Below are 26,629 nucleotides of genomic sequence, written 5' to 3'. Positions count from 1 at the left end.
CCATCATAGTGTGAGGGGTGATGGTGGTTAAGGATATAGTAGACAATTATTATGCTAAGTTATACTGATGCTTAGGCACAGAAATAATTTATAAAATCTTTCTTCATAGCCTCTAACCTTCAAAGCCAACCCTCTGCCCTTCTTACTTAAAATAACTTCTTAGCATTTAGTCCCCATTTATTAGCAATAGAGGGATAGTGGTAGTCATATTCACACATTTTAAATTGCAGTGTGGTTTTGGTATTGGGACACACAGGCTTCTCCTCTGGGTCAGGAATCAGTTTGATATATAAGTTCCTACTATATGCAAAGCTCCATGCCAGACACAAGGGACACACAAAGAAAAGAAGACTCATTCTTTTCAGGAGAGTCCCTTCAAGAAGTTTATGGTAAACTTTGGGATAACATTCTACAGTTTAGAATATAAACACATATGAGCAATGCACTGTACTTAGCAATAGTACTGAGGTAGTAGAGATGATGTCGTTGGTCCGGGGTTCAGGAGTGGAGAAGGATTAAGGGAGGTTTTATGGAGGAGATGGCATTTGGAGTGTATAAAAGGCAAATGACATTCTTTGAATAGTCCCAAGCATAAATTTGCTAGAACACATAGTCATGATGAGATTTTTTTTAATGTAAAACATTACCATATTCATCACTTTGTATAAAAAAACTTGAATAAAAGGAAAGAATGAAAGCAAAAATTAGCATATTTCAGTCTGTGTTCAATATCATTTCTTTCTTTGGAAGTGGATAGTATGCTTCATCATTGGATTTGTCTTGGATCATTTTATTGCTGAGATTAGTTGTCATTCACAGTTTGTCATCAAACAATATTGCTGTCATTGTGCACAATGTTCTCTTGGTTCTGTTCACCTCACTATACATCAGTTCATATAAATCTTTCCAGACCTTTTTGAAATCATCTTGCTTGTCATTTCTTATATATACCACAATAATATTATATTACAATCATATACCACAGCTTGTTTAGTCATTCCCCAATTGATGGGCATTCCTTTGATTTCCAACTCTTAGCCACCACAAAAAGAGCTGCTGTAAATATTTTTGTACAAATAGGTCTTTTTATCTTTTGGGGGATATCTTTGCAATATAACCTAGCAGTAGCATTGCTGGATCAAGGGGTATGCATGGTTTTATAGCCCTTTGGGCATAGTTCCAAATTGCTCTCCAGAATGGTTGGATCCATTCACAACCCCACTAGCAATTGATTAGTGTCCCAGTTTTCCCATATCCCTCCAATATCCAACATTTTCCTTTTTTTTTTCTATTTGCCTCTCCGATATATGTGATATGATACCCCAGAGTTGTTCTCATTTGCATTTCTCTGATCAGTCCTTTTGTAGAGCATTTTTTCATATGACTATAGATAGCTTTGATTTCTTTGTCTGAAAATTGCATGTTCATATCCTTGGATCATTTATCATTTATCAATTGGGGAATGACTTGTATTTTTATAAATTTGACTTGGGGTAGCTAGGTGGCTCAGTGGATAGCCCTGGAGTCAGGAGAACCTGAGTTCAAATCTGGCCTCAGACACTTAACACTTAATAGCTGTGTGGCCCTGGGCAAGTCAGTTAACCCCAGTTGCCCAGCAAAAACAAATAGCCAAACAATAAATTTGACTCAGTTCTCTATATATTTGAGAAATGAGGCCTTTATCCCAGATACTTGTAAAAGTTCTTTCCCAGTTTTCTTTCCTTATAATTTTGGTTGCATTGGTTTTGTTTGTACAAAAGTTTTTTAATTTTATATAATCAAAATTATCTATTTTACATTTTGTAATGCTCTATATATCTTCTTTGGTCCTAAATTCTACCCCTGTCCATTAAATCTGACAGATAAACTATTCCATGTTTTTTAAATTTGCTTCTGGTATTCTTTATGTGTAAATCATGTACCCATTTTGACCTTATTTTAGTATATGGTGTGAGATATTGGTCTATACCTAGTTTCTGCCTTACTGTTTTCCAGTTTTCATCAAATAATGAGTTTTTGTTCCAAAAGCTTAGATCTTTGGGTTTATCATATACTATACTATAGTATAAGCCATACCAATTCTATAACACTTATCCACCACTCTATTTCTTAGGTAGTACTAGATTGTTTTGAGAATTACTGCTTTGTAATACAGTTTGAGATATGGTTCTGTTAGACCACCTTCTTTCGATTTTTTTCATTGATTCCCTTGATATCCTTGAGCTTTTGTTCTTCCAGATGAATTTTGTTATTATCTTTTCTAGTTCTATAAGATAAATTTTTGATAGTTACATTGGTGTAGCACTAAATAAATAGGTTAATTTAGGTAGGATTGTCATTTTATATTGGCTCAGCCTATCGATGAGTAATTAATATTTTTTCAATTGTTTAGATCTGACTTTGTGTGAGAAATGTTTTATAGTTTTGTTCATATAGTTCATGGGTTTGTCTTGGCAGGTAGACTTCCATGTATTTTATATTTTCTACAGTTATTTTAAATGGAATTTTGGTGAAGAGATTCTTACTATCAGGTGACAGATAATAAAGGTTTGGACAAGTGTAGTAACTGTCAGCGGAAAGGAACAAATGGATACTAGAGATTTTTAGGGAACTGATATAATTATATTGAGGCTTTGGGGATGAGTAGGAGTCAGAGACGACCCTAAGGTTTGAGCATAGGTTTCTGGAGCAAAAAATCATTTCTCAGAGTCACAGCATCTCAGCATTGGTTGGAACCTCAGAGGCCATATGGTTCAACCTATACCTGAAAACAAAAATTCCACAATTTGATATCCAGCCCTCATTTGAAGATCTCAAGGGGAGATACCCACTACTTTCCAGGGCAGTTCATCTTACTTTTGGACAGTATTTGGGAAATTTTCCTTATAGAAATTCTGAATCTATCTTTCTCAATCAATAGGAAATATGGAAAGCAAGAAAAGTACAAGTTTTGTTGGAAAGAAAAGGCATCTTTGGACGTCTTAAATTTAGGTTTGTATCCCAGACAGGTCACCAGTTATGTCTATTAGGTCATACTTTTACACCAGGTTCAGGCTTAATTTCAGGCTCACTACTTGTTTGATCAAGATTATTGGCTGTTAATTGTAGACAACTGGAGATGAAGATCTGGAGCTCAGAAAAGAGATCATAGTTAGAGATAGACATTTTGGAGTATTCCACAAAGCAGTGAGAGGTGCAGTAATAGAGTAGAAGAGATTTCTGAGAGAGAGAGAGAGAAAAGGAATTGTCTTCGGGAATCTCTACCTATTTGGGATAAGAGAGAGAAGAGGAGACAGAAAGATTGGTTGAAGAGATAATTCTTAGATATAAACAGCCATTTGGGGAACTTGCTGATTAAGAGTTGGGGAATTTTGTTGTTTTTGAGTATTGTCCAACTCTTCATGACCCCATGGACACCAGGCCCTTCTATCCTCCACTATGTCTTGATGTCTGTCCAGCTTCATGTTCATTGTTTCCATGACACTGTCTATCTATCACATATTCTCCCATCCCCTTTCCCTTCAGTCTTTCCCAATATCAGGGTCTTTTCCAATGAGTCCCATCTTCTCACTATGTGGCCAAGGTATTTAAGCTTCAGTTTCAATATTTATTTTTCCAGTGATTAGCCTGAATTAATTTCTTTCAGTATTGATTGATTGGACTTTTTTTCTGTCCAAGGTACTCTCAAAAGAATTCTCCAGTACCAAAATTTGAAAGCATTGATTTTATAGTGCTCAGCTTTCTTTATTGGTCAACTATAGTTCACAGGCATACATTACTACTGGAAAAACCATAACTTTGACTATATGGACCTTTCTTGGTCTGCTGTCCAGATTTGCCATAGCTTTCCTTCCAAGAAGCAAGCATCTTTTAATTTCATGGTTAGAGTTGATGTTTGTAGTGGTCTTTGAGCCCCACAGTATAAAATCTGACATTGCTTCCATTTCTTCTCCCTCTCTTTACCAGGAAGTGATGGGACCAGTTGCCAAGATCTTAGTTTTATTAATGTTAAGCTTCAAGCCAACTTTTATACCTTCCTCTTTCACCCTCAACAAGTGACTCCCTAATTCCTCATAACTTTCTACCATCAAAGTGGTATTATCTGTATATCTAAGGTATTTCTCCCAGCAACCTTAATTCCAGCTTTTGATTCACTCAGCATGTCATTTCACATGATGTACTTTGCATATAAGTTAAATAAAATAACAATATACAGCCTTGTACTCCTTTTCCCAATTTTAAACCATTCAGTTGTTCCATGTTCAGTTCTAATTGCCAGCATACACATTCCTCACGAGAAAATCAAGATGATCTTATTACTTTTATCTCTTTGAGGATTTGCCAGATTTTGTTGTGATCCACAAAAAAAGGCTTTAGTGTAGTCAACGAAACAGAAATAGATGTTTGGTTTTTTCTGGAACTCCTTTGCTTTCTCCATAATCCAGTAAATGCTGGCAATTTGGTCTCAAGTTCCTCTGCCTATTTGAAACTTAGCCTAGTCTTCTGGTAATTCTCAGTTCACATATTGCTGAAGCCTTGTTTGCAGAATCTTAAGAGTAACTGCCCGTGTGTGAAATAATTTGAACATTCCTTGACATTGCCCTACTTTAGGATTGGGACATAAACTGATCTTTTCCAATTCAGTAGCCACTATTTTCCAAATTTGCTGGGGGTGTGTGTGTGTGTGTGTGTGTGTGTGTGTGTGTCTCAATTGCAGCACTTTAACAGCATCATCTTTTAGCGTTTTAAATAGGTCAGCTGGAATTCCATCACCTCCACTTGCCTTATTGTTTGCAGCAATTCCTGAGGCCCACTTGACTTCATTCTCCAGGATGTCTGGCTCTAGATCAGTAACCACACCATCATGGTTATTGGTGGTGTTAAGATCTTTCTTGTATAGTTCTTTAATGTATCCTTGGCACCTCTTCTTAATGTTATCTGCTTCTGTTAAATCCCAATCACTTTTGTCTTTTATCATGCCCATTTTTACATGAAACTTTCCCTTGATATCTTTTATTTTTTTGAAGAGATCTGTTGCCTTTCCCATTCTATCATTTTGCAGTTTAATGTGTCTCAAAAGGATTAGGTTGTTCTTAGCAGAGGGTAGGAGCAGGATACTAGGGTCCCCAGCCTTATCTTTCCTCGTTTCCCCAGAACACATTCTAGCCTTCTTGTGCAGTCTTGCTCTCCACTACAGTAATGGAAATTTTACTGGAATTGGTGACCCTTGGCTTAAATCATTGTCATTATGACATTGTGCAAGGCATTTTAGTGGGTCTTATTTTCCCTATCTGTGAAATGAGGGGGTTGGACTAGTGACCTCAGAATTTCCTTTAGCTCTATTTATCATCTGCCAAGGCTGGTAAAACACAGTGATAACTGCTTCCCCCTCTATTTCTCCCAAAACTATGATAGCATACTCTTCCTTTAGATTGGAATTAGCAGCTTTAGTCATACCTGTCAGGTTTCTATCCTGGGGTTGTTGGAAGATAGAGTCCAGGGTTAGAGGTTATGGAATGAACTGGGAAGGGGCAGAAAAGATGAATGGTAATAAGAATCTTAAGTAGACCATGATTTATTTATGTAATAGATGAGCTTGGGAATATAAAAAAGTTACTGATTCAGCATTTACTTCAAGTAATAATCTGTGCCAAAATAAATTTTCATACTATAATACTTATTTTCTGAACTCCCTAAAATGTACCTAATGCTAAGTTGTTTATCTATCTAGAATTATAGAATCTTAGAAGTGATCTTAGACATCATCTAGTTCAACTTTCCATGCAGTTCCTCCTCCTCCTCCTCCTCCTCCTCCTCCTTCTTCTTCTTCTTCTTCTTCTTCTTCTTCTTTGCAATGAGGGTTAAGTGACTTGTCCAGGGTCACACAGCTAGTAAGTGTCAAGTATTTGAGGCCAGATTTGAACTCAGGTCCTCCTGAATCCAGGGTTAGTGTTTTACCCCCCACACTATCTGGCTGCCCCTCAGTTCTACCTTCTTAACAGATGTTCATTTAGATTCTATTGAAATAATTCCTTTAATGAGAAGCTCATTCCTAATGTATCATCCTATTGCTTTATTGAACAAATATCATTTTTATCTTATTTCATTTACTTTGCCTTTGTTTCTAATAGAACCCTTCCCCTGGCCCTACACAGTGATTAAACCCTGTGCCAAAGATTTTTTTAAAAGAGAAGGAAGAAGAAAATCAGTCTGACAAAACCAACCAATACTTTGACCTTGTCTGGCAGTATATACTTTATCTGACACACATAGTCCACCACGTCTGCAAAGATGAAGAAAGAGTATATTTTTTCAACTCTTCTCCAGAGCCAAGCCTCTTCAGTATAATTAAATCGCATTCATTTTGGTTTATTGTTCTTTCTGTTTACATTTGTAACACCAACTTCAGTAGCCAAGAGACAATGGACTCTTGGACAGTAAAGGTTTAACTGTCATTTTCTGAGAAGACTAAAAGCTTAATAGCCTTTCCAGAATGACAGTTTTGTCATTGGGTGTGTATTACTTGCCTGGTACACAGGTTAAATTGCCACAGAGTATTTCTTTATGCTGCATCCAAACTGGCCAGTGTATAACTTTAACCCATTACTCCTAGCTTTATCCTCTGGAAATGTTTTATATAGACTATCTCATTTTCCACTTGCTAAGCCATTCCTAAATTGAACGTCTTCTTGTCTTTTTCTTGAAATTAGACATCAGTAATTTATTCAGCCATTCTTTATATAATGAATTCCAGACTTTTTACCATGTTGTTCAGGATCTCCTGGGAACACCATAGTTTTGTTAAATACCTCATAAAGTATAATATTCTTTTTCTTTCTCTTTTGTTTTCTTTTCCATTCCAAGTTCTCCCCCTTTTTCCAGTCCTCCCACAGTCATTGAGAAGGCAAGAAATATAATACACATTATACATTTGAAGTCATCTGAAACACTTTTTTATATTAGCAATGTTCCAGGGGAAAAAAACGTCTTTCAGTTATCTTTTTGAAGGTGGGTAGTATTGTACATCATGAGTCTTTAGAAGTTATTAGTGGATCATTTTATTGATCAGAATTACCAAATCTTTCACACTTGATTATCTTTGCAGTGTTGCTGTTACTTTGTAGATTGTCCTTCTTGTTCTGCTTACTTCATTTTGCATCAGTTAAGTCTTCCCAGGTTTTTCTGAAACCATTCCCTCTTTATTTTTTACAACATAATCCATAGACCATAACTTTCTAGTTACTTCTTTCTAGTATTTCTCCTGTTAATGGACATCCCATTAGGTTCTAATTCTTTGCCATGACAAAAAGAGCTGCTGTAAATGTTTTTGTTACATATATGTCCTGTTCCTTTTCTTTGATCTCCTTGGGCTATAGATCTTTTAACAGTATTTTTGGTTCAAAGGATATGCACGATTTTATAGCCCTTTGGACATAGTTCCGAATTATTCTCCAGAATGGTTGGATCAGTTCACAGCTCCACCCATATTTTCCTATATACCTTCCAGCATTTGTAATTTTCATTTTCTGTCATTCTAGCCAATCTGATGGGTATGAGGTGGCAACTCCAAATTGTTTTAATTTCCTTTTTCTAATTATTTATGGAGGCACTTAGGCAGTTCAGTGGATAGAGTGATGGGCCTGGAGTCAGCAAGACCTGAGTTCAAATCTGGACTCAGACATTTACTAGAGCTGGTGTGATTCTAGGCAAGTCACTTTAACCTCTGTTTGCCTTAATCTCAGTGGACCTGAGAAGGACTTGGCAAATAACTCTTAGTATCCTTGCCCAGGAAACCCCATAGACGGTATTGATGTGCTATGGTACACAGGGTTACAAAGAGTTGGACAAAACTGAACAACAAAATTATTAATGGTATAGAGCATTTTTTCACATAAATATTGATAGCTTTGCTTTCTTCCTCTGAAAATTACCTATTCATATCCTTTGACCATTTATCAATTAGGGAATGGTTCCTATATTAATAAATTTGGCTCAGTTCTCTATGTATTTGAGAAATGAGGACTTTATAAGAGAGATTTGCTGCAAATAAAGTATAGTATTCTAATTAAACATAGCATTTCAGATGTAGTGTCTTATACAAAATGACTAATATGGAAATGTTTTACATAATTGTACATATGTAGTGTGACCAGTATAGAATATGGGATCCTCACTTTTTATAATTATTTTGAGAGATCTGTGATTTCATTTATTTGGGCATGGGGCTTTTCTTTCTAAAAAATTTATAAAAATACCAATACTCATGCAAGCTATCTGTTAGTTAATCTTCACTACTTGACCAGTACACCTTTTCTTTCTATCATGCGTCCCTGAGAGAAGGAACTGTGGAATAGTGGATAGGAGGTTAACCTTGGCATCATGGTTCATGTCCTGCCTCTGATACTACCAATGTAACCATGGTTAAGATACTTAACCTCTAAAAATTCTAAGCAACTCTCTAAGGGAATCTGTCAGGATAGATGCGTTGCTATTTGTGTTGGAAGGAATTTCCACAACAGGAGTTCCCACACTGATAAAAAACCTAAATTTTGGACCAAAAGGCAGTGGGGAAAAAAAAGTACATCTCTCCTTGATGCCTCTTCTTCGGCATGCCTCTGCATTGGTGATCTCTTTCAACCTATTTCTATCTACTATGCACCTCTCCAATGACCTTTGGATAACCCTTTTTTTGGGAGACTGATACTGCTTGACTCAGACATAGCACAACTGGATTCATATTGTTAAAAAGACAGATGTTATGCATGTAGCATATCACTAGTGCTGAGTTAGCTGTTTTGGCAGCCTTTAACTGTAAGATTTGGTTCCTTCCTTCTGCTTATGTTCCACTTTATCCCTTAAGGATCTTCATGTGAAGTGCTGCCAACTCAGATCATCCCCTTATCCTGTACAAATACAAATGATTCTTTGAACCTGACTACATGATTTTATATTTATTTATATTGTATTTTATTTAGTTGGTTTCATACCATTTTTCTAGTCTTCCTAGATCTCTTTCAATCCACGCTCTGTCATTCAGCCCAACCTGCTTCATACTGTGTGCAGATTTAATAAACACAGCTTCAGTGTGTTGTTTCTAGTTATAAAAATCCAATATTATATATATGTTATATACAATTATATATATATAGTATATGTATATTTGTATGTATATATGAATGACAGGGCCAAAGGTAGAACTCTGGCAGGACATCAGAGACTTTCTCCCAGGTTGATATTAATCTAGTATAGGTCTTGACAAATTTGCTCTGAATCTATGTGACTGACTGAAACTTTAGGTATGAAATATAGTCAATAAGTTACTCTTAAATATGCTTTCAAATGATGAAATGTATTTTGATTGCTCTTTCCCCTCCTACACCCTAGGGATCTGTTGATAGGAGCAAGAGTCTTCTAGGCAGTGTAACCTGTCAGAAGATTGGAATTTCCTCTCCCTGGGGTAGATTTCTCTTCATTCCCTAAACTATAAAACACAGTAACTAGGAGTTCTGGTCAACCAGAAAGTCGAGAGGATGAAGGATGGTCAGAATTGGATGAGGAAGGGGGCAGCTAGGTGGTGCAGTGCATAGAGCACCGGCCCTGGATTCAGGAGTACCTGAGCTCAAATCCAGCCTCAGATACTTAACACTTACTAGCTATGTGACCCTGGGCAAGTTATTTAGCCCCCATTGCCCCGCAAAAAAAAAAAAAAAAAAATTGGATGAGGAAGTGGTACCTGTTTTAAAGGCATATAGGTGTTTTTTTTTCTGTTTAAAATAGAACTGTACATGTATGTGCTTTATTCAAAATAGTCACAATTTGTACCACTTTTAAAAATCTATAAACATTGACAAGAAAACAATATTGTGTAGTCCTATGACATAGGAAAAGGTGAAATACAGCAATCATGATCACATAAAAAACATTCTGACACAGAGCCTCAATTATATATCTAAAGCAATATTCTTATATTGTTTTCAGGTTTTCTGTTTGTTTTTTTAAACAATATCCACAAAGAGAATCATGTCACCTGAGATAATGGGTAGACAGTGCAGATGGACTATGATTTGGACCCAGAGTTTAATAGAAGATTGGAAGTAGGAGGTGTTACATTTGCCAAGTTACATAGTATTTTCAATGATCCCAAAGAATTCTTGCTGCAAAGCCTATCTTTTTTTTTTTTTTCCCTAGACTAGTATCTTCCAAAGTTTGCAATCTGGCTTTGCATCATAGAGTACCATGATATCGTTAGAATCAATACAGTGAATTACAATCATAGTTTCAGAATATAAGGGGCCTGTGATGTCACCCTTATTTTATGATTTAGACATTGCTATCCAGAAAGGTAAAATAAGTGACCTCGGTTCACACAGGTAGTATCAGGGATGGAGTGTGAATGTGGGTTCTCTGACTTCTGAGACTGTGGTCATTCCACTGTACCATTATATTGAAAGAAAAATGGATGGTGAGTGTAAATACATTGTGATATGTTACCAACTATAAGATTTGTCCTAGAAATGGCATCAAAGATAACCATCAAGGACATGTAGAACTGGGGTGGTGAGAAAGTGGACCAATCATTTAGTGACATCAATATATAACAGATGGACTAACAGTAATGAGTGTCCATGAGATATTAAAAGATGTAGGGAAAAAAACTTTGAGGTACTGAGTAGAATCTTTACTAAGTATTTATGGAAGATCATAGGCAAGAATTGTGAAAGATGAAAAAGCTGAATTAACTTGTGATCTGAATCTCTTGAGAGAGTTCATATACAAAAGTGCTAATAGATTTATTGATGTATTGAAACATCATCTTGATTGAGGCTTCGTATTCATTGTTAATTATTGATTTGCAGATCCTTAACATATGATAATTTCATCATTGTCAAAATATTTTTCAGTGACCAATGGACTTCATTTGCAAAATAAGGTGTTAGATAGGAAGTCTTTTTTGAAGGATAAAAGCACAATGTGTGTAGGTCTATTTTCTTTTTTCTATTTTTCCCTATCCCATATACACCCCCACCCCCACATGCCTGCACACACAAGAAGATTAGCACTGTGTTACCCAGCATATATGGTCCTCTACCACCCACCTCCATTGGTTTGTACATGTTGCCTTAGATTCCTTTAATGCTTTGCCTACTCACCTTTACCTCTTATAACCCTTTGAAGGTCTAACTCAAGTGTCGCTTTCTTTTTTTTTTCAGTAACCTTTTCCTTCCTTTCTTTCTTTCTTTCTTTCTTTCTTTCTTTCTTTCTTTCTTTCTTTCTTTCTTTCTTTCTTTCTTTCTTTCTTTCCTTCCTTCCTTCCTTCCTTCCTTCCTTCCTTCCTTCCTTCCTTCCTTCCTTCCTTCCTTCCTTCCTTCCTTCCTTCCTTCCTTCCTTCCTTCCTTCCTTCTTTCTTTCCTTCTTTCTTTCTTTTTTAATTTTTTTTACATATAAGGTATTTTATTTTTTCCGTTACATGTAAAGATAGTTCTCAACTTTTGTTTATACAAGCTTTACAATTTCAGATTTTTCTCCCTCCCTCCCCTCCCTCCCCCCTCCCCTAGACAGCAGGTAATCTGATATAGGTTATATCTATATATCTCTATACATATACATATATATATATATATACACATATATATACACATAATAACATTAATCCTATTTCTGCATTAATCCTGTTATAAGAGAAAAAATCAGAGCAGTGATGCAAAACCCCCAAATAGAAAAAAAACCCAACAACACCCAAAACAAAAGAAATAGTATGGTTAAATTCTCCTCTAAGAACTTGGATGCTATACCACTTGGCGCATACATATTTAATATTGATATTACTTCATTATCTATAGTACCTTTAAGTAAGATGTAATTTCCTTCCTTATCTCTTTTAATGAGATCTATTTTTGCCTGCACTTTGTCTGAGATAAGGATTGCTACCCCTGCCTTTTTTACTTTAGCTGAGGCATAATACATTCTGCTCCAGCCTTTTACCTTTACTCTGTGTGTATCTCTCTGCTTCAAATGTGTTTCTTGTAAACAGCATATTGTAGGGTTCTGGTTTTTAATCCACTCTGCAATTCGCTTCCGTTTTATAGCAGAGTTCATCCCATTCACATTCACAGTTATTATTACTGACTGTCTATTCCCCTCCATTCTATTTACCCCCTTTATACTTTCCCCCCCTTCTTTCACCCTATTCCTCCTCACTGACGTTTTACTTCTTACCCCTGCCTCCCCCGATCTGCCCTCCCTTTTTATCACCCCCCTCTCTTTTCTTTACCCTTTTCTCCCTTGCTTTTGTCCTCCCTTCTATCAGTCCCCCCCTTTCCCTTCCCCTTTTGCTTCCCTAAAGAATGAGTTAAGTTTATTTATCCCAATGAACGTATATGTTATTCCCTCTTTGAGTCAAATCTAATGAGAATAGGGTTGAAACAATGTTCCCCCCTCCTTTCTTTCCCTCTATTGTAATAGGTTTTTTTTTCCACCTCTTCATATGATATAATTCATCCCATTCCACCTCCCCTTTCCTCTCCTCCCCATAGACTCCCTTTTTAATCCCTTAATTCTTTTGTATCATCACAAAGACAATTTATATTTATACCCTCTATGTAAAGTCCTTCTCTCTGCCCAAATACATTTACAGTTCGTAAGAGTTATGAGTATTATTTTCCTATGTAGGGCTATAAACAGTTTAACCTAATAGGGTATCCTTTTTTTTTTCCCCCTCTTTTTACCTTTTTAAACTTCTCTTGAGTCTTGTATGTTGAGATTGAATTTTCTATTCAGTTCTGGTCTTTTCACCAGGAAAGATTGAAAGTCCCCAATGTCATTAAATGTCCATCTTTTCCCCTGAAAGAAAATGCACATTTTTGCTGGGTAATAGATTCTCGGCTGCAATCCAAGCTCCTTTGCCTTCCGGAATATCATATTCCAAGCCTTGCGGTCCTTTAATGTTGAAGCTGCCAGGTCCTGAGCAATCCTGACTGTGGCTCCATGATATTTAAATTGCTTCTTTCTGGCTGCTTGGAGTATTTTCTCCTTCACCTGATAATTCTGGAATTTGGCTACAATATTCCTTGGAGTTTTCCTTTTGGGGTCTCTTTCAGGAGGTGATCGGTGGATTCTTTCAATGATGATTTTATCCTCTGATTCTATGATATCAGGGCAGTTCTCCTTAATAATTTCCTGGAATATGGTGTCTAGATTCTTTTTCTGGTCATGGCTTTCAGGCAGTCCAATGATTCTCAAATTGTCTCTCCTCGATCTGTTTTCCAGATCAGTTGTTTTTCCAATGAGGTATTTCACATTTTCTTCTGTTTTTTCATTTTTTTGATTCTGCTTGACTGATTCCTGGTGTCTCATGGATTCCTTATCTTCCAACTGTCCCACTTTAATTTTTAAGGCATTGTTTTCTTCAGTGACATTATGCACCTTTTTTCCATTTGGCCAAGTGAATTTTTTAAGGCTTTGTTTTCTTCAATGAAATTATGTGCTTCCTTTTCCAAGCTGCTGATTCTTTTTTCATAGTTTTCTTGTTTTGCTTTCATTTCTCTCCCCATTTTTTCTTCTACCTCTCGCAATTGATTTTTAAAATCCTTTTTGAGCTCTTCCAGGAAGGCTTTTTGTTCTTGAGACCAATTCACCTTCCCTTGTGAGGCTTCAGATGTAGGCAATTTGAGGCTATTGTCCTCATCTGAGTTTGTGTTGGCTTCTTCCCTATTGATACAGAAGCTCTCAATGGAGAGGGCTCTTTTTTGCTTCTTACTCATTATTGCAGCTTATTTATTTATTTTTTAAGTTGAGGTCTGCTCTGGGGGCACCAGGGTCCCTGTTTTGGGCTTCTTGTGCAGGGGTATAGGTGCTGTGTGACCGGGTTTTTACTCTGAGGCCTTTATGGTGTGTGGAGATCCCCCGCCCTGCACTTTCTGTCTGATTGTGCTTGGCCAGCCAGGCGCCGGACCCCGGCGTCTGATCCCGCCTGACCCGTTCGTGGGCCGGTGCAGGTAGGTTTTTCCACTGTCCTTCTTGGCCACCAGATTTTTGATCCAGGTTCCAGGGGCCTCAGTTGTTTGGCTGTGGCCCGCAGCTCCTGCTGACTTGCCCCGACCCCCTTGGCGCTGGGTTGCTGCCCTGCGCTGGGACTCCCTTTTGCCCGAGTCAGACTGACCTTTTCCTGAAGTCTTCTAAATTATCTCTGGTTGGAGGACTGTGTCTCTCTGTCTCTTTGCAGGTTCTGTAGTTTCAGAATCCGTCCAGAGGCTTGATTTAATGTTTGTTTTGAGGGAACAGAAGGAGAGCTCAGGCAGCTTGCTGCTTCCTCTCTGCCATCTTGGCTCCGCCCCCGGCATATAGGTGTTTTGATGGGGAACGTATTATTTTGAAGATATATGAAGGTGTTAAATAGAGTAAGATATGACTGGAAATGGGTCTCAATGGAATAATAATTGAGTAAGAATACATCTAAGCCTCCACACATACCTTTTGTCCTTGCGGAATTTTCATCCAGGTTTAATGGTTCCAAAATAGGCAGAATTGGATGGCATCACTTCTCAGGTTCTGTAAAAGCAACAGTAAGGGGCAGCCAAACACCTCTGATTCCTGGGTGCTTCCTTCTGTACCTGAAGGAATTGGTCCCTGTATAATACTTCAAATAATAATAAGAATTGGGTTACTCATTGTTTAATAAAGCTTGTACCTAGTGTTCTTGTTCTACTATCAAATAATTATTGTCAAAAATAAGTGTCATGGTGACCTGGTAATCAAGATTTGTTTATTTATATGCTAATCAGCATTCTTTAAAGTGGCCCATATTTGGCTATCTTATTCACAAGGGTAGCATGAGATATTTTGTCATGGACTTTGTTGTACCCAAAGTGAACAGTGTCTGTGATATCGCCTTGATCTACCAGCAGGTGGTTATCTGTATCACACATCAGGTTGGGGAATTGAATCTAGCAGGGCAGCTCACAACTATTGTCTCATTTAGTAGACCATAGATGATTGACCTAGACCTAAAGGAACTTCAGGAGCCATCTTCTCCAGGCTTCTCAGGTTTCAGACTAGAAAATTGAGGCCCAAGTTAGTTAAGAGACTTGTTCAGGGTTATACCTGAAGCATTATAGGCAGGATTTGAACCCAAATTCTCCGATTTCAGGGCCAGTTCTCTTTACATAGTACCAGCTGTCTTCCCCAAATAGGCATATAGAGATTATAGCTACTCAGCCGGTGCCAAAGGCTGAAGCAGAACACAGTCTTTCTGGCTTCAAGTCCTGTGCTCAGTCTGCCATGGCATGTTGTCCCTATCAAAACTTTGGCACTGTATGGATTCTTTTTGTTTTTTTTCTACCAAAGTATTTATAGCCATAGCTAAAAGTCTAAGTGCAATTTTCATTGTCTCTTTTGTAAGACAGTGAAGTGGCACAGTGGGTAAGAGTGTTGAATTTGGAATCAGAAAAATCTGAGTTCAAATGCTGCCTGAGACATTAGCTTTCTAATCCTAGACAAGTCACTTTAGCGCCCTCAACCTTGGTTTCCTTATTTACAAAATGAGAACAATAAAACTTAGCTCCCACTGATGTTGTGAGGATCAAATTAGATAACATGTATGACACTGCAAATCTTAGGGCACTATATAAATGACGATGATGATAATTATCTCTGCAATTTAGTACCTGCTTCAGTTGTATTAATGTAGCAATATTAAGCACTTTTTAAAGTTTAGGAAAGAACTTTTTTTTTTTTTTTTTGCAGGGCAATGGGGGTTAAGTGACTTGCCCAGGGTCACACAGCTAGTAAGTGTCAAGTGTCTGAGGCCGGATTTGAACTCAGGTACTCCTGAATCCAAGGCCGGTGCTTTAACCACTGCGCCATCTAGCTGCCCCAGGAAAGAACTTTTTAAAAAAGAAATGTCTAAACAAAACATTTGCTAATTAAAAATTCACTAGAGGGGCAGCTAGGTGGCGCAGTGGTTAAAGCACTGGTCCTGGATTCAGGAGGACCTGAGTTCAAATCTGGCCTCAGACACTTGACAGTTACTAGCTGTGTGACCCTGGGCAAGTCACTTAACCCTCATTGCCTACACACACACACACCCAAAAAAATCACCAGCTGCAGAATTTTTTAATAATCTGTTTTGCTTTATATTAAAAATATATTCAACCCTGGATTGGTTTTTAGCACTATCTTTTTTTGACATGTACTTTATAAAATAAGGAATTTTATGTTTTGCATAAATGTGATACGGTAGGGTTTTTTGGTGCAGGTGGAATATATTTCATTTTAAATGGATATTTCATGGTCAGACTTGAAGAGACAAAAAGATAGCTCTTTAGTAAATTTCATATCATTGATTATAGATATCTGAGTATACTTTGATAGATTATAAAGAGAGGCAGCATAGTTAAGAGAAATGAACACTGGATTAGCACTCGTGAGACCTGGCTACTGGTTTTAGCTTTTCTACTAATTGGCTGTGTGACCTCGTGCAAAATATTTCATGCCTCAGCACTTCAGTTTTTTCATCTTTACAGTTAAAAATCAGGAGTTTAGATTACACAGTCTCTAAGGTCTCTTCTAGTTCTGAAACTGTGATACTGTAACTAAAGTAATGGGGCTGAATTAATCTCTGGTTGAAGACTCCATTTCCTAATTATCATCACAGTTACACCTTGCACTTAATCTGTGTACGTATGTACACACACACACACACACACACACACACACACATACAAGAAGTAGCCATTTTCTGTCTTTGCTCATTTAACACTGATTCCTAGAGATTTCTCTTTTATTACTTGCTTCCTTTCCTGGTTCATTTTCTAGTTTCCAATAATATACAAATTCAAACCAAAGTGCTTGCACAGGCTAGTTTTGCTATACTCCTTTAAAATGTCTCTAGGAACTGCACGTATACACACATGCGCAGTATAATCAGGAACATCAAAGAGAAGTAGACAAATCATGACTGTGATTTCTGTGTCATAATATAGAGGAAAAAGCACTAGACCTGGTGTCAGAAAAACCTGGGTTTTGTATCCAGATCTTTCACATACTATCTGTGTAATGTTCAGGAAATCACTTAACCTTTCTGCCTCTTAGCTTCCTCATTCATAAGATGGGAAGAAAAATACTTAGACTGCTTAGCTCCCAGGATTGTTAAAAGTGCTATATGTGCCATGTAAATGTGGTGAGTTTATTATGTTCCTCATAGGTGGAACTGGGCCTGGAAAGGAGGGAGAAGACAGGGTTGAATTAGGCACAGAGAGCCAGAGGTAGCCCACTGCTTCCATGGAGGACACAGCCCCTGCCACACTGAACCTGACACTGCCTGAAGGCCTAAGCTATAATCTCCAGGAGCATATGAGCCTGTCAGCTATGCTTCACCTTCAGCCCTGGTTTCTTGTCCAGGAAGATCAATTGATTAACAAAGATTTATTAAGCATTCACTATATGCCAAGAACCAAACAAAGAATAAGCAAAAACAGTCCTTTAAGGATCTTATGATCTCAGAGGAGACAACATATACATATATAGTTAGTGTAAATATGTATGTATAGGGCAACTAGGTGACACAGTGGATAGAATGCTGGGTCTGGAGTCAGGAAGACTTGAGTTCAAATCTAATCTTAGGCACTAGCTGTGTGATCCTGGGTGAGCCACTTAACTCTGTTTGCCTTACTCTCCTCATCTGTAAAATCATCTGGAAAATGAAATGGCAAACCACTCCAGTATCCTTGCCAAGAAAACCCCAAATGTAAGGTCATGAAGAGTCAGATACTACTTAACAACAACAGAATATGTGTGTATGTGTGTGTATGTATATACATACATATATATATGTATATATATATATATATGTGTGTGTGTAATTGTAGACATATTACAGACATATGTGTTTGTAATAATCCAAGACTGAGGTTTGGCAAAGTAAGATCTTCAATAGTTTTTTCCTGGGTCATTATACTTGCACTATCCGCATGTACTCTCTTCCTTTTCTCATCTATACTGCTTGGCGAACCAGTTCAACTTTGTACTGCCCTCTTTTTTTCACATCCCTTGGTCCTTTATTTGGCTGAAGATCTTGCCTTACCGCAAACTTCACAATTTTTTGTTACATAGCTGTATCTTTCTTAGTTTCCTTTGCTAGATTGTCATCTAGGTCATACTCACTAATTGTGGGTGTCCCCAAAGCTCTGTCTTGGGCCTTTTTCTCCCTCTATGATACTGTGCTTGATGCTTGATCAGCTTCCACAGATCTAATTCTCTGTGAAGATGATTGTCAGATCTATTTGTCCAACCCAACCTCTATCTCGACCTCCAGGTTTGCATCTCCAGTTGTCTATTGGATGTCTCCAATTGGGTGTCTTAAACTCAACATGACCAAAACTATGCTCACTTTCTTTCCCCCTCAAAATTTCCCCTCTTCTTACTTTTGTGTAATTTAAATTTCTAAATGTGGGTTCTAATCTGTCCCCCCAGTTTTGGGGGGAAACTGACTAAAATCACTGGTACACAAGTTTAGGTTTTTTAAGGGTTTATTGAAAGATAGTAAAAGAAAGAGAAAGATTGAGAACAGATTTCCTATAACCTGGAGATCCTAAACTTCCTAAGCTCCCCTGTGAAGTTCCCTGCTACCACGCCGATCTGTGGAGGGTACCATTTTTTTCTCCATTATCCATGTTTAAAAGCTAGTGTTACGTGGATAGAACACCGGCCCTGGATTCAGGAGTACCTGAGTTCAAATCTGGCCTCAGACACTTAACACTTACTAGCTGTGTGACCCTAGGCAAGTCACTTAACCCCAACTGCCTCACTAAAAAAAAAACACAACAAAAACAAAAAGCTAGTGTCACCCTCAATTTTTCACTCTCTCACCTCACCCCCTATCATATCTAATCAGTAATGGAGTCCTGTTGATCCTGTCCTAACAACTCTCACATATACCCCACTTCTTTCCTTTGACACTGCAACTACCCTGGTCTAGGCCCTTATCACTTCATGGTTGGACTGTTAGAATTGCCTTCTCATTGGTTTCCCTGAATCAAGTCTTTGTTCTCTCCAGTCCATCTTCCACTTATCTGTCAAGGTGATCTTACTTAAGCATGTCCCCCTACTTATTCAGTAACCCTGAGTGCCTCCCCATTACCTCTAAGATAAAATAGAAAAGCCTTTGTTAGGCTTTAAGCCTTTCATAACTTGGTCCTTCTTAAACCTCACCTGCTCACAAAAACTTTCTAATCTAGTGAAACTGGCCTCTTTGTTGTTCCTCACACATTATAGTCTATCTCTACTCCAAGCATTTTCACATATTCACATGCTGTCCAAATGCCTAGAACTATCTTCTTCCTGATCTACTTTTTGGCTTTCACTATCAAGACTTAGCTAAAATCCCTTCTGCATGAAGACTTTCTCAGGCCTCCTTAGTGTCTCCCTTTTGAGCATATCTTTAATTTATCCTGTTTATAGCCTGTTATACATAATTGTTTGAATGTTGTCTCTACCATTAGACTGTGAGCTTTTTGAGAACAGGGACTGGTTTTTTCCCCCCTTTATATCCACAAAACTTAACACAGTGCCTAATGCATATTTGGCACTTAATAATGCTTATCAACTGACTAATTATGGACAAGATAATCAAAGAAGACAGGGCTTCTAAGCTGGGGTAGTCTTCCCTAGCTATTTACCTATTCATTCTCCAAATGAATCTTTAGTTTTGGGATCATCCTTCTTTACCATTGCCACTGAGACCTTGACCCTATTTCAGAGTTCTTGCCTCCCTGATCTTTTTCTCCCATTTGCCAGGGTCTAATCCTTACCTTCTTTGATCTTGTGTCATTCCATCAAGACACAAAGATTTTAAATTATTATTTTTTTTTTTACTTATAATCTTTTCAAAAGTAATGGTTTAGTTGGGACACTAATCTACTGTTGGTGGAGTTGTGGACTGATCCAACTGTTCTGGAGAACAATTTGGAACTGTGCCCAAAGGGCTATAAAACTGTGCATACCCTTTGATCCAGCAATGCCACCACGAGGTTTATAGCCTAAAGAAATCCCCCCAAAGAGAAAAAGACCTAGTTGTACAAAAATATTTACAGCAGATCTTTTTGTTGTGGGTAAGAATTGGAAATCAAAAGGGTGCCCGTTAATTGGGGAATGACTCTTTGGTATACGATTGTAATGGAATATTATTGTGCTTTAAGAAATGAGAAGCAGGATGATTTCAGAAAAACCTGGAAAGATTTACATGAACTGATGCATAGTTAAATGAACAGAACTAGGAGAATGTTGTCACACCAATAGCAATATTGTTTGATGAAGAATTGTGAATGACTTAGCTATTCTCAGCAATACAATGATCCAAAACAATCCTAAAGGACTAATGATGAAGTATACTATCCACCTCCAGAGAAAGTACTGGTTTTGATTAAACACAGACTGAAGCATGCTCTTTCACTTTCTTTCATTTTTTTCCTTTTATTTGAGTCTTATACAAAATGACTAATATGGAAATGTTTTACATAATTGTACATATGTAACTTATATTTGATTGCTTACCACCTCAGGGAAAGAGAGAGAGAAGGGAGGGCGGTACAGAATTTGGAACTCAAAACTTTAATTAAAAATGTTTTTTTTTAAATAATAGTTTGAGACAAAGCTTTATTATTTCCCTTCCTAGCCCAGTTTTGTCTGTCAGTCAATGAAAATATATTGCTAAATATTGGAGCTTGACACATCTCTTTCATTCATAATTTAGCACCCTGGAACAGCTAATATTTCTATTAAATATAATCAAGGCATAGGGCTTTAGAAAAATCAGTTTACCTGTAAGTACAAATAGAAGCATAATTCCTAGATTTCCTTTTTCTTCTTTCCTGGTAGGACTTTAACTGGAGAGAAAAATGTGCAGCTTTTACCTCAACTATAGAATATGGAATAATAGAGAGTTTTGCAGCATTATTTTCTTTTTAGTTATTAAACTTTTATTGGACAATACTCATCATGACCAATATTACATTTACTGAACACCTTCTCAGGTTAAGAAATATAGTAATAGGTACTCTTTAAAAAACAAAAAGTAACTAAGTAGTTTAGGAGTTAGATTCCTAATGGTAGCATATTTATTATTTAGCAGTTACTATGAGCATGTTACTGGTTTTTAATTTTGTAACCTTAGTGTTAAAAGATAAGGTTTATCATGTTGTTTGAAAGCCATGAGGTTATTTGTTGAACTTTCCACTTACTTGTAGGTTTGGAATTTTTACTGCTACATGTTGATAATTGAGGACAGTGAGGTGGTAGAGGAAACAGAGTGAATTTCATTGAAATATTAGTGATTTCTAGGGGCAGTTGCTGGAAAATACCATATGCTTCCAAGTGAAAATAATAGAGTTTGGGAGAACATTGTGGATAGCATTAGTAGCATGGACATGGAATCAGGAAGACCTGAGTTGGTCTGAGAATACCTTCTCAGACTCTTACTAGCTAATTGACCATGGACAAGAAACCTCTCTGAACCTGTGTCCACATTTATAACATGGGGATAATAGCACTTCTACAATCTTTTGTGACACTCAAATGATAAAATGTTTCCTTAGAACTTTAACTCATATAGATGTCAGTTTTTGTTGTGTTATTTTATCATTATTACTATACTCTACTGTGAGAGGAATTAATTTTATAATAGGCAGATTGAAGAATGAAGTATAGAGTTTACTAGATGCCATTCAAGTTAATTTTCAATGTCTTAAAAAAAATTTAGTACATGTTATTTATAGTTTGCTGAAATACTTCTCCATTTACATTTTTGATTTGTGCTTCATTTAGAAAGACGGAAGAAAACATTCATATACCTAATGTGCTTAATTTCAACTTTGAAATTCCTACTCCCTCTATGGACTTTATCTGTAGAAAACCTCATTATCCATATTCCTAGCATCATTTTTCAATAGAATAATCTATTCCTAACATGGAGTGACTTGCAGGGAGGAATTATGCTTAGTGGGAGGAGAGGAAACTGTCTTTCCCCCTAGTTCTTCCTGAGTCAGATTTTCACAACGGAGTTTGATTACTTTGTGACTTTCTATAACACTAGCCATATCTATATGACTCTGTAAAAGCAAATATGAAAACATTTTTATAATAAAATATGCAAAAGCAAAGATAAAAAACATTTGTAGGTGCTTTTCTTGTCTGGCTTTGTGAATAATCTGTTTATTCCTTTTTGTTAGTGCAAATGATTGAGAGCTAACAATTCTTCAAGCACAAGTTATGGAAAATATACTGAAATATGTTTTTAGAAATTAAGACATTTCCATGGAAGCATAGAATGTTACAGCTGGGAGAGACCTTATAGATCATTTTATAGATAAGGAAACAGATTAGACCCTGAGGTCCTTTTAGCTGTGATCCTGTGAAACTAAGTAATTTTTATCGAGTTACATAACTAGTTGTAAATGAACTTTTCCACAATTTTTTAGGCTTATAAGTTTTGCATATTAATATCAAGGGTCTATAGTTATTTCTCCTTTACCACACTAAAATATGGTTGTATAAAATGAATTAAAAATGCTTAAAGTGAGTATGAGACTTAATGTATATTTCTCTTTTTTCTTCAAAGTTTCTTGGTTTTACCCAAAAGAAAACATTCTCATCGTTATCTTCCCGATTTTGGCTATACTGCTTTCCTGGGGTCAATTTGGTATTGTGAGTAAGTATCAAAATACATAAGTACTTTTTTAAATTTATGTACATTTTCACAGTAAAATTGCTTAGTTCTTTTGAAGTGATAGTAGAGATATATTTAATGAAACCATTTTGCTAATATGTGGTTCTGAACAGTGCTGATGTGATCAATAAAAATGTGTTTTGCAATTATATACAGTTATTTGTGCTTTACTTAATCTTGCCAATAAGCCACTCTTCCCTAGCTTACACTGAGGTTCCAAAGGTGAAGGTCAGTATTTTCCTCCACCTTTTTAAGGATAAAGAAATAGCACCATGAGTTTTAATGGTAGGTCCTTAGATCACAATAATAATGATGCTAACATTATAACTTGGGTCTAATGAACTTTTCCCATAGTTAAACTTCCCAATATAAACAAGTGAACCCTCAGAAAATACAGCATTAGGAATGCTTGTTCTATACTTACTAGAAACTTTACTTGGAAGCAGGAAGGATCTGAATCCAAGTTCCAGTTCTGACACTTGCAAGCTATGTAAAAGAGAAGTCATTTAATCTCTGTGAGTATCAGGCAACATTCTAAAGACCCTAAAAACTGTTATTTATAGGTGAGGTTTTTTATGTATTAGTGAAAGCCTTCCCCCAGGGAAGTTTCTCTGCTGACCAAATCAAAGGTCATTGATTAGTGACATATTGTTCCTGCTTCATCCCTAGCAGCCACAGGGGGAAATGCTAATTTTCTTTCATCATTTGATTAAATTCAGTCACATGACCATTAATACTGAGTACTGACCTTCAGTTGCATCACATTTAACACTGATTATTATTAGTCATTTTTACTGTGGGTAAAGTAGATATTCTCCACCTTAGCTTCTCTGTGTTTTTTGTTTTTGTCTTTATATCTCTAGTACCCTTGAACTTAGTGAAATCTTAGTAAATATTTGTTTAATTCATTGGAGTTGAGGGGACAATTCTTCATGCTTACACAATTATTTTTTAAGATAATATAATGAATTTAATTTTTACATATTAGTGATGGACATGAGAATTTCCAGACTTGTAGTAACAGAGCTTTTATGCAGACATGTCCGGAAGTATAGATAGCGTCCATTTAAAATAATGTGTGTGTGTGTGTGTGTGTGTGTGTGTGTGTGTGTGTGTTATGTATACATTTGTGCATATTGGATATTAAGTTGCCACTCATTGAGATGAATAAAGATTTCAGATCTTTGGTATCTTTGCCTCCTTCAGATATCTTGTGAAATGATTCCATAGTGCCCTTATACTTGTGTTATCTCTGGCTGTTCTAATCCATCTGCTTTTCCCTGAAGCCAATATATATATATATATATATATATATATACATACATATATATATATATATATATATATACACACACACACACACACACATATATACATATATATATATATATACACACACACACACACACACACACACACACATATACATTAAGCAGTTCTATCTTCTTTCTGAAGTCAGTTATTATCCTGTTTATCCAAAACAGTGGTTCTTCCTATTTTCCTCAATATGACTTTTTTTTAAAACATTTTTTATTTTATTTAAAAAAATTTTCCCCCAATTACATGCAAAATATTTTTTTTTGAGTTTCAAATTTTTCTCTCAACTTCCCTTTCCTCCCCTCTCCCCAAGACAGCAGCCATTCTGATATAGGTTATATATTACAATCATGTTAAACATATTTCCACATTAGTCATGTTGTAAGAGAAGAATCAGAAAAAAACACAAGAAAGAATAAACAACAACAAAGCAACAAAAGTGAAAATAGTATGCTTCAGTCTGCAGTCAGACTTCATAGTTCTTTTTCCACCATGAGTCTTGGCATTGTCTTAGATCATTGTATTGCTGAGAAGAGTTAAGTCTGTCACAATTGATCCTCAGTATGACTTTTTAGAAATTACTTTGTTGTCTTTAGTTTTGTTCATAATACTCACAGCTCATGGTAAACATCTTAACACTCTTCTTGCCGTGCTTTTGCATTGTTTCTCAGCCATATACTCTTACTTCCATTTCCTACTTTATGTCTTTTTCATATATAAGTTGGTTGTTGAGTTCCTTGTTCATTTCCCTGTGCATTCCCTTTACTCCTTCTCATCAGAATTATCTCTTCCTATCTTCAAAATGTCCTTCTTTAGAGGTGCCCATCCATTATTGGCTGACTTCTTTGCAATAGTAATCCATTGGAACCTGCCTATCTTTTCAATTGAACCCTTTGAATTCCCCTCTCCCAAAGTGAAGGATGCATGTCGAATTGTAGCCGGTTTTCATCTCCTCTCTCTATCTAAGTGTAAGGTCGAGTGGTCACTTGCCCCCATGTCAGCATCATTTTCACCGTTTGAGCCAGATTCTACTTGTTGCTGAGAGTCAGGTCCAGAATCTAATTTTCCCTTGTTGGTTCCTCTATCTTTTGAAGGATTAAATTATTATTAGGAAAAAAAATAAATTATTATTAGGGAAACTCAGGAGATTATCAGGTACTCTGCTTTAGGCAAAGAGAGCTCAAGCATTTGTCTTTGGGTGAGCACCCTAGGAATTTGTCTTTGGCTCCATGCAGTTCATTGTTTCATTTTTTTTTTTTTTTTGGCAGGGCAATGGGGGTTAAGTGACTTACCCAGGGTCACACAGCTAGTAAGTGTCAAGTGTCTGAAGCCAGACTTGAACTCAGGTACTCCTGAATCCAGGGTCAGTGCTCTATCCACTGTGCCACCTAGCTGCCCCCTCATTGTTTCATTTTTTAAATTAATGATTTGGATAAAGTCACAGGTGACATGTCTGTGAACTTTACAGATGACACGGAGCTGGGATAGAAAACTAGTACAGGATGAGAGCATCAAAAAGCATATTGACAGGCTGAATCTAATAAGATGAAATCCTGTAGGGATAAATGGACAGTTTTACTTCTGGGTTCAAAAAATCAACTTTCTAGCATCACTGAACAGAAGAATGTTTTGTGTTTTGCATTCAGGGGTAACACTTGCTTTTTAAGATTTAGTGTGTAGATGGAGAGTCTCAGTTTCATATACAGCCCTTTCTATTCTACTATAATATGTTTATAGTTATATGATATGTTTTAACTAATGTTTGTAAACTTCAGAATTATCTAAAATGGGGAAAAGATGATTTAGCATAGTACTTTTTCTAATGTATTTCCCCATAGCCTAACATCCTTGAATTTTCCTTTCTAGATTTCCTTTATGATTAGTCTAATGCCTAAGTATAGACTCTTGGATACCTCAGCACTCAAGGATTTTAAAAAATTATTAGTTTTTACAATGTCGATGTGATAGTATAAATTGTTCTCCTGATTCTGCTCACTTCACTTTGCATCATTACATACGTATGTTCCCAAGCTTTTCTGAAACTAACTCTTTTTTTATTTCCAATATAATAGTATTCACAACACCATAGAAAAATTCAGATTCTGTTAAATCTATAACGTTTATATATCATAATTTGTTCAGTCACTTCCCAACTGCCAGGTACCTGTTTAACTCCCTTTTCTTTGACATGACAATAAAAACTTATAACAAATATTTTTGTAAATATAAGGCATTTTCCTTTTTCTTTGATTCTACTTGGGTTATAATCCTAATTAGCAGTATTTCTGGTTCAAGGGGTATGCATAGTTTAGTAACTTCCTGGAAATAGTTTCAAATTGCTTTCCAGAATGGCTAAATCAATTCATAACCCCACCAACAATGCAGCAGTATGCCAATAGGCACATTCCTGCAGTCCTTCCAACATGTGTAATTTTCCTTTTTTTGTCAATTTTGCCAATATTGTGGGTGTTAAGATGGAACTTAAAAGTTGTTTTAATTTGATTTTACCTAATTATAAATGATTTGGAGCATTTTTATATGGCTATAGATAACTTGGATTTCTTTGATTAAAAAAGCTGCTTGGGGCAGCTAGGT

The 26,629-nt window shown here is 36.5% G+C and overlaps 1 protein-coding gene across 4 annotated transcripts in view; it reads left to right on the top strand.

The window, feature by feature from the left end:
* CD47 (CD47 molecule) overlaps positions 1 to 26,629 on the top strand; it is an 81,206-nt gene that overhangs the window by 14,264 nt on the left and 40,313 nt on the right. For all 4 annotated transcript variants that reach the window (XM_043997593.1, XM_043997592.1, XM_043997590.1 and 1 more), the window contains exon 3: positions 22,610 to 22,699. In XM_043997593.1, coding sequence (XP_043853528.1) covers positions 22,610 to 22,699 — 90 coding nt within the window. The remainder of the gene's footprint in view (positions 1 to 22,609; positions 22,700 to 26,629) is intronic.

Source organism: Dromiciops gliroides, chromosome 3, assembly GCF_019393635.1.
Source record: "Dromiciops gliroides isolate mDroGli1 chromosome 3, mDroGli1.pri, whole genome shotgun sequence".
In the NCBI taxonomy this organism is placed as follows: domain Eukaryota; kingdom Metazoa; phylum Chordata; class Mammalia; order Microbiotheria; family Microbiotheriidae; genus Dromiciops; species Dromiciops gliroides.
The sequence above is the reverse complement of the archived record's forward strand: the minus strand, read 5'-3'. Positions and strand labels throughout refer to the sequence as shown.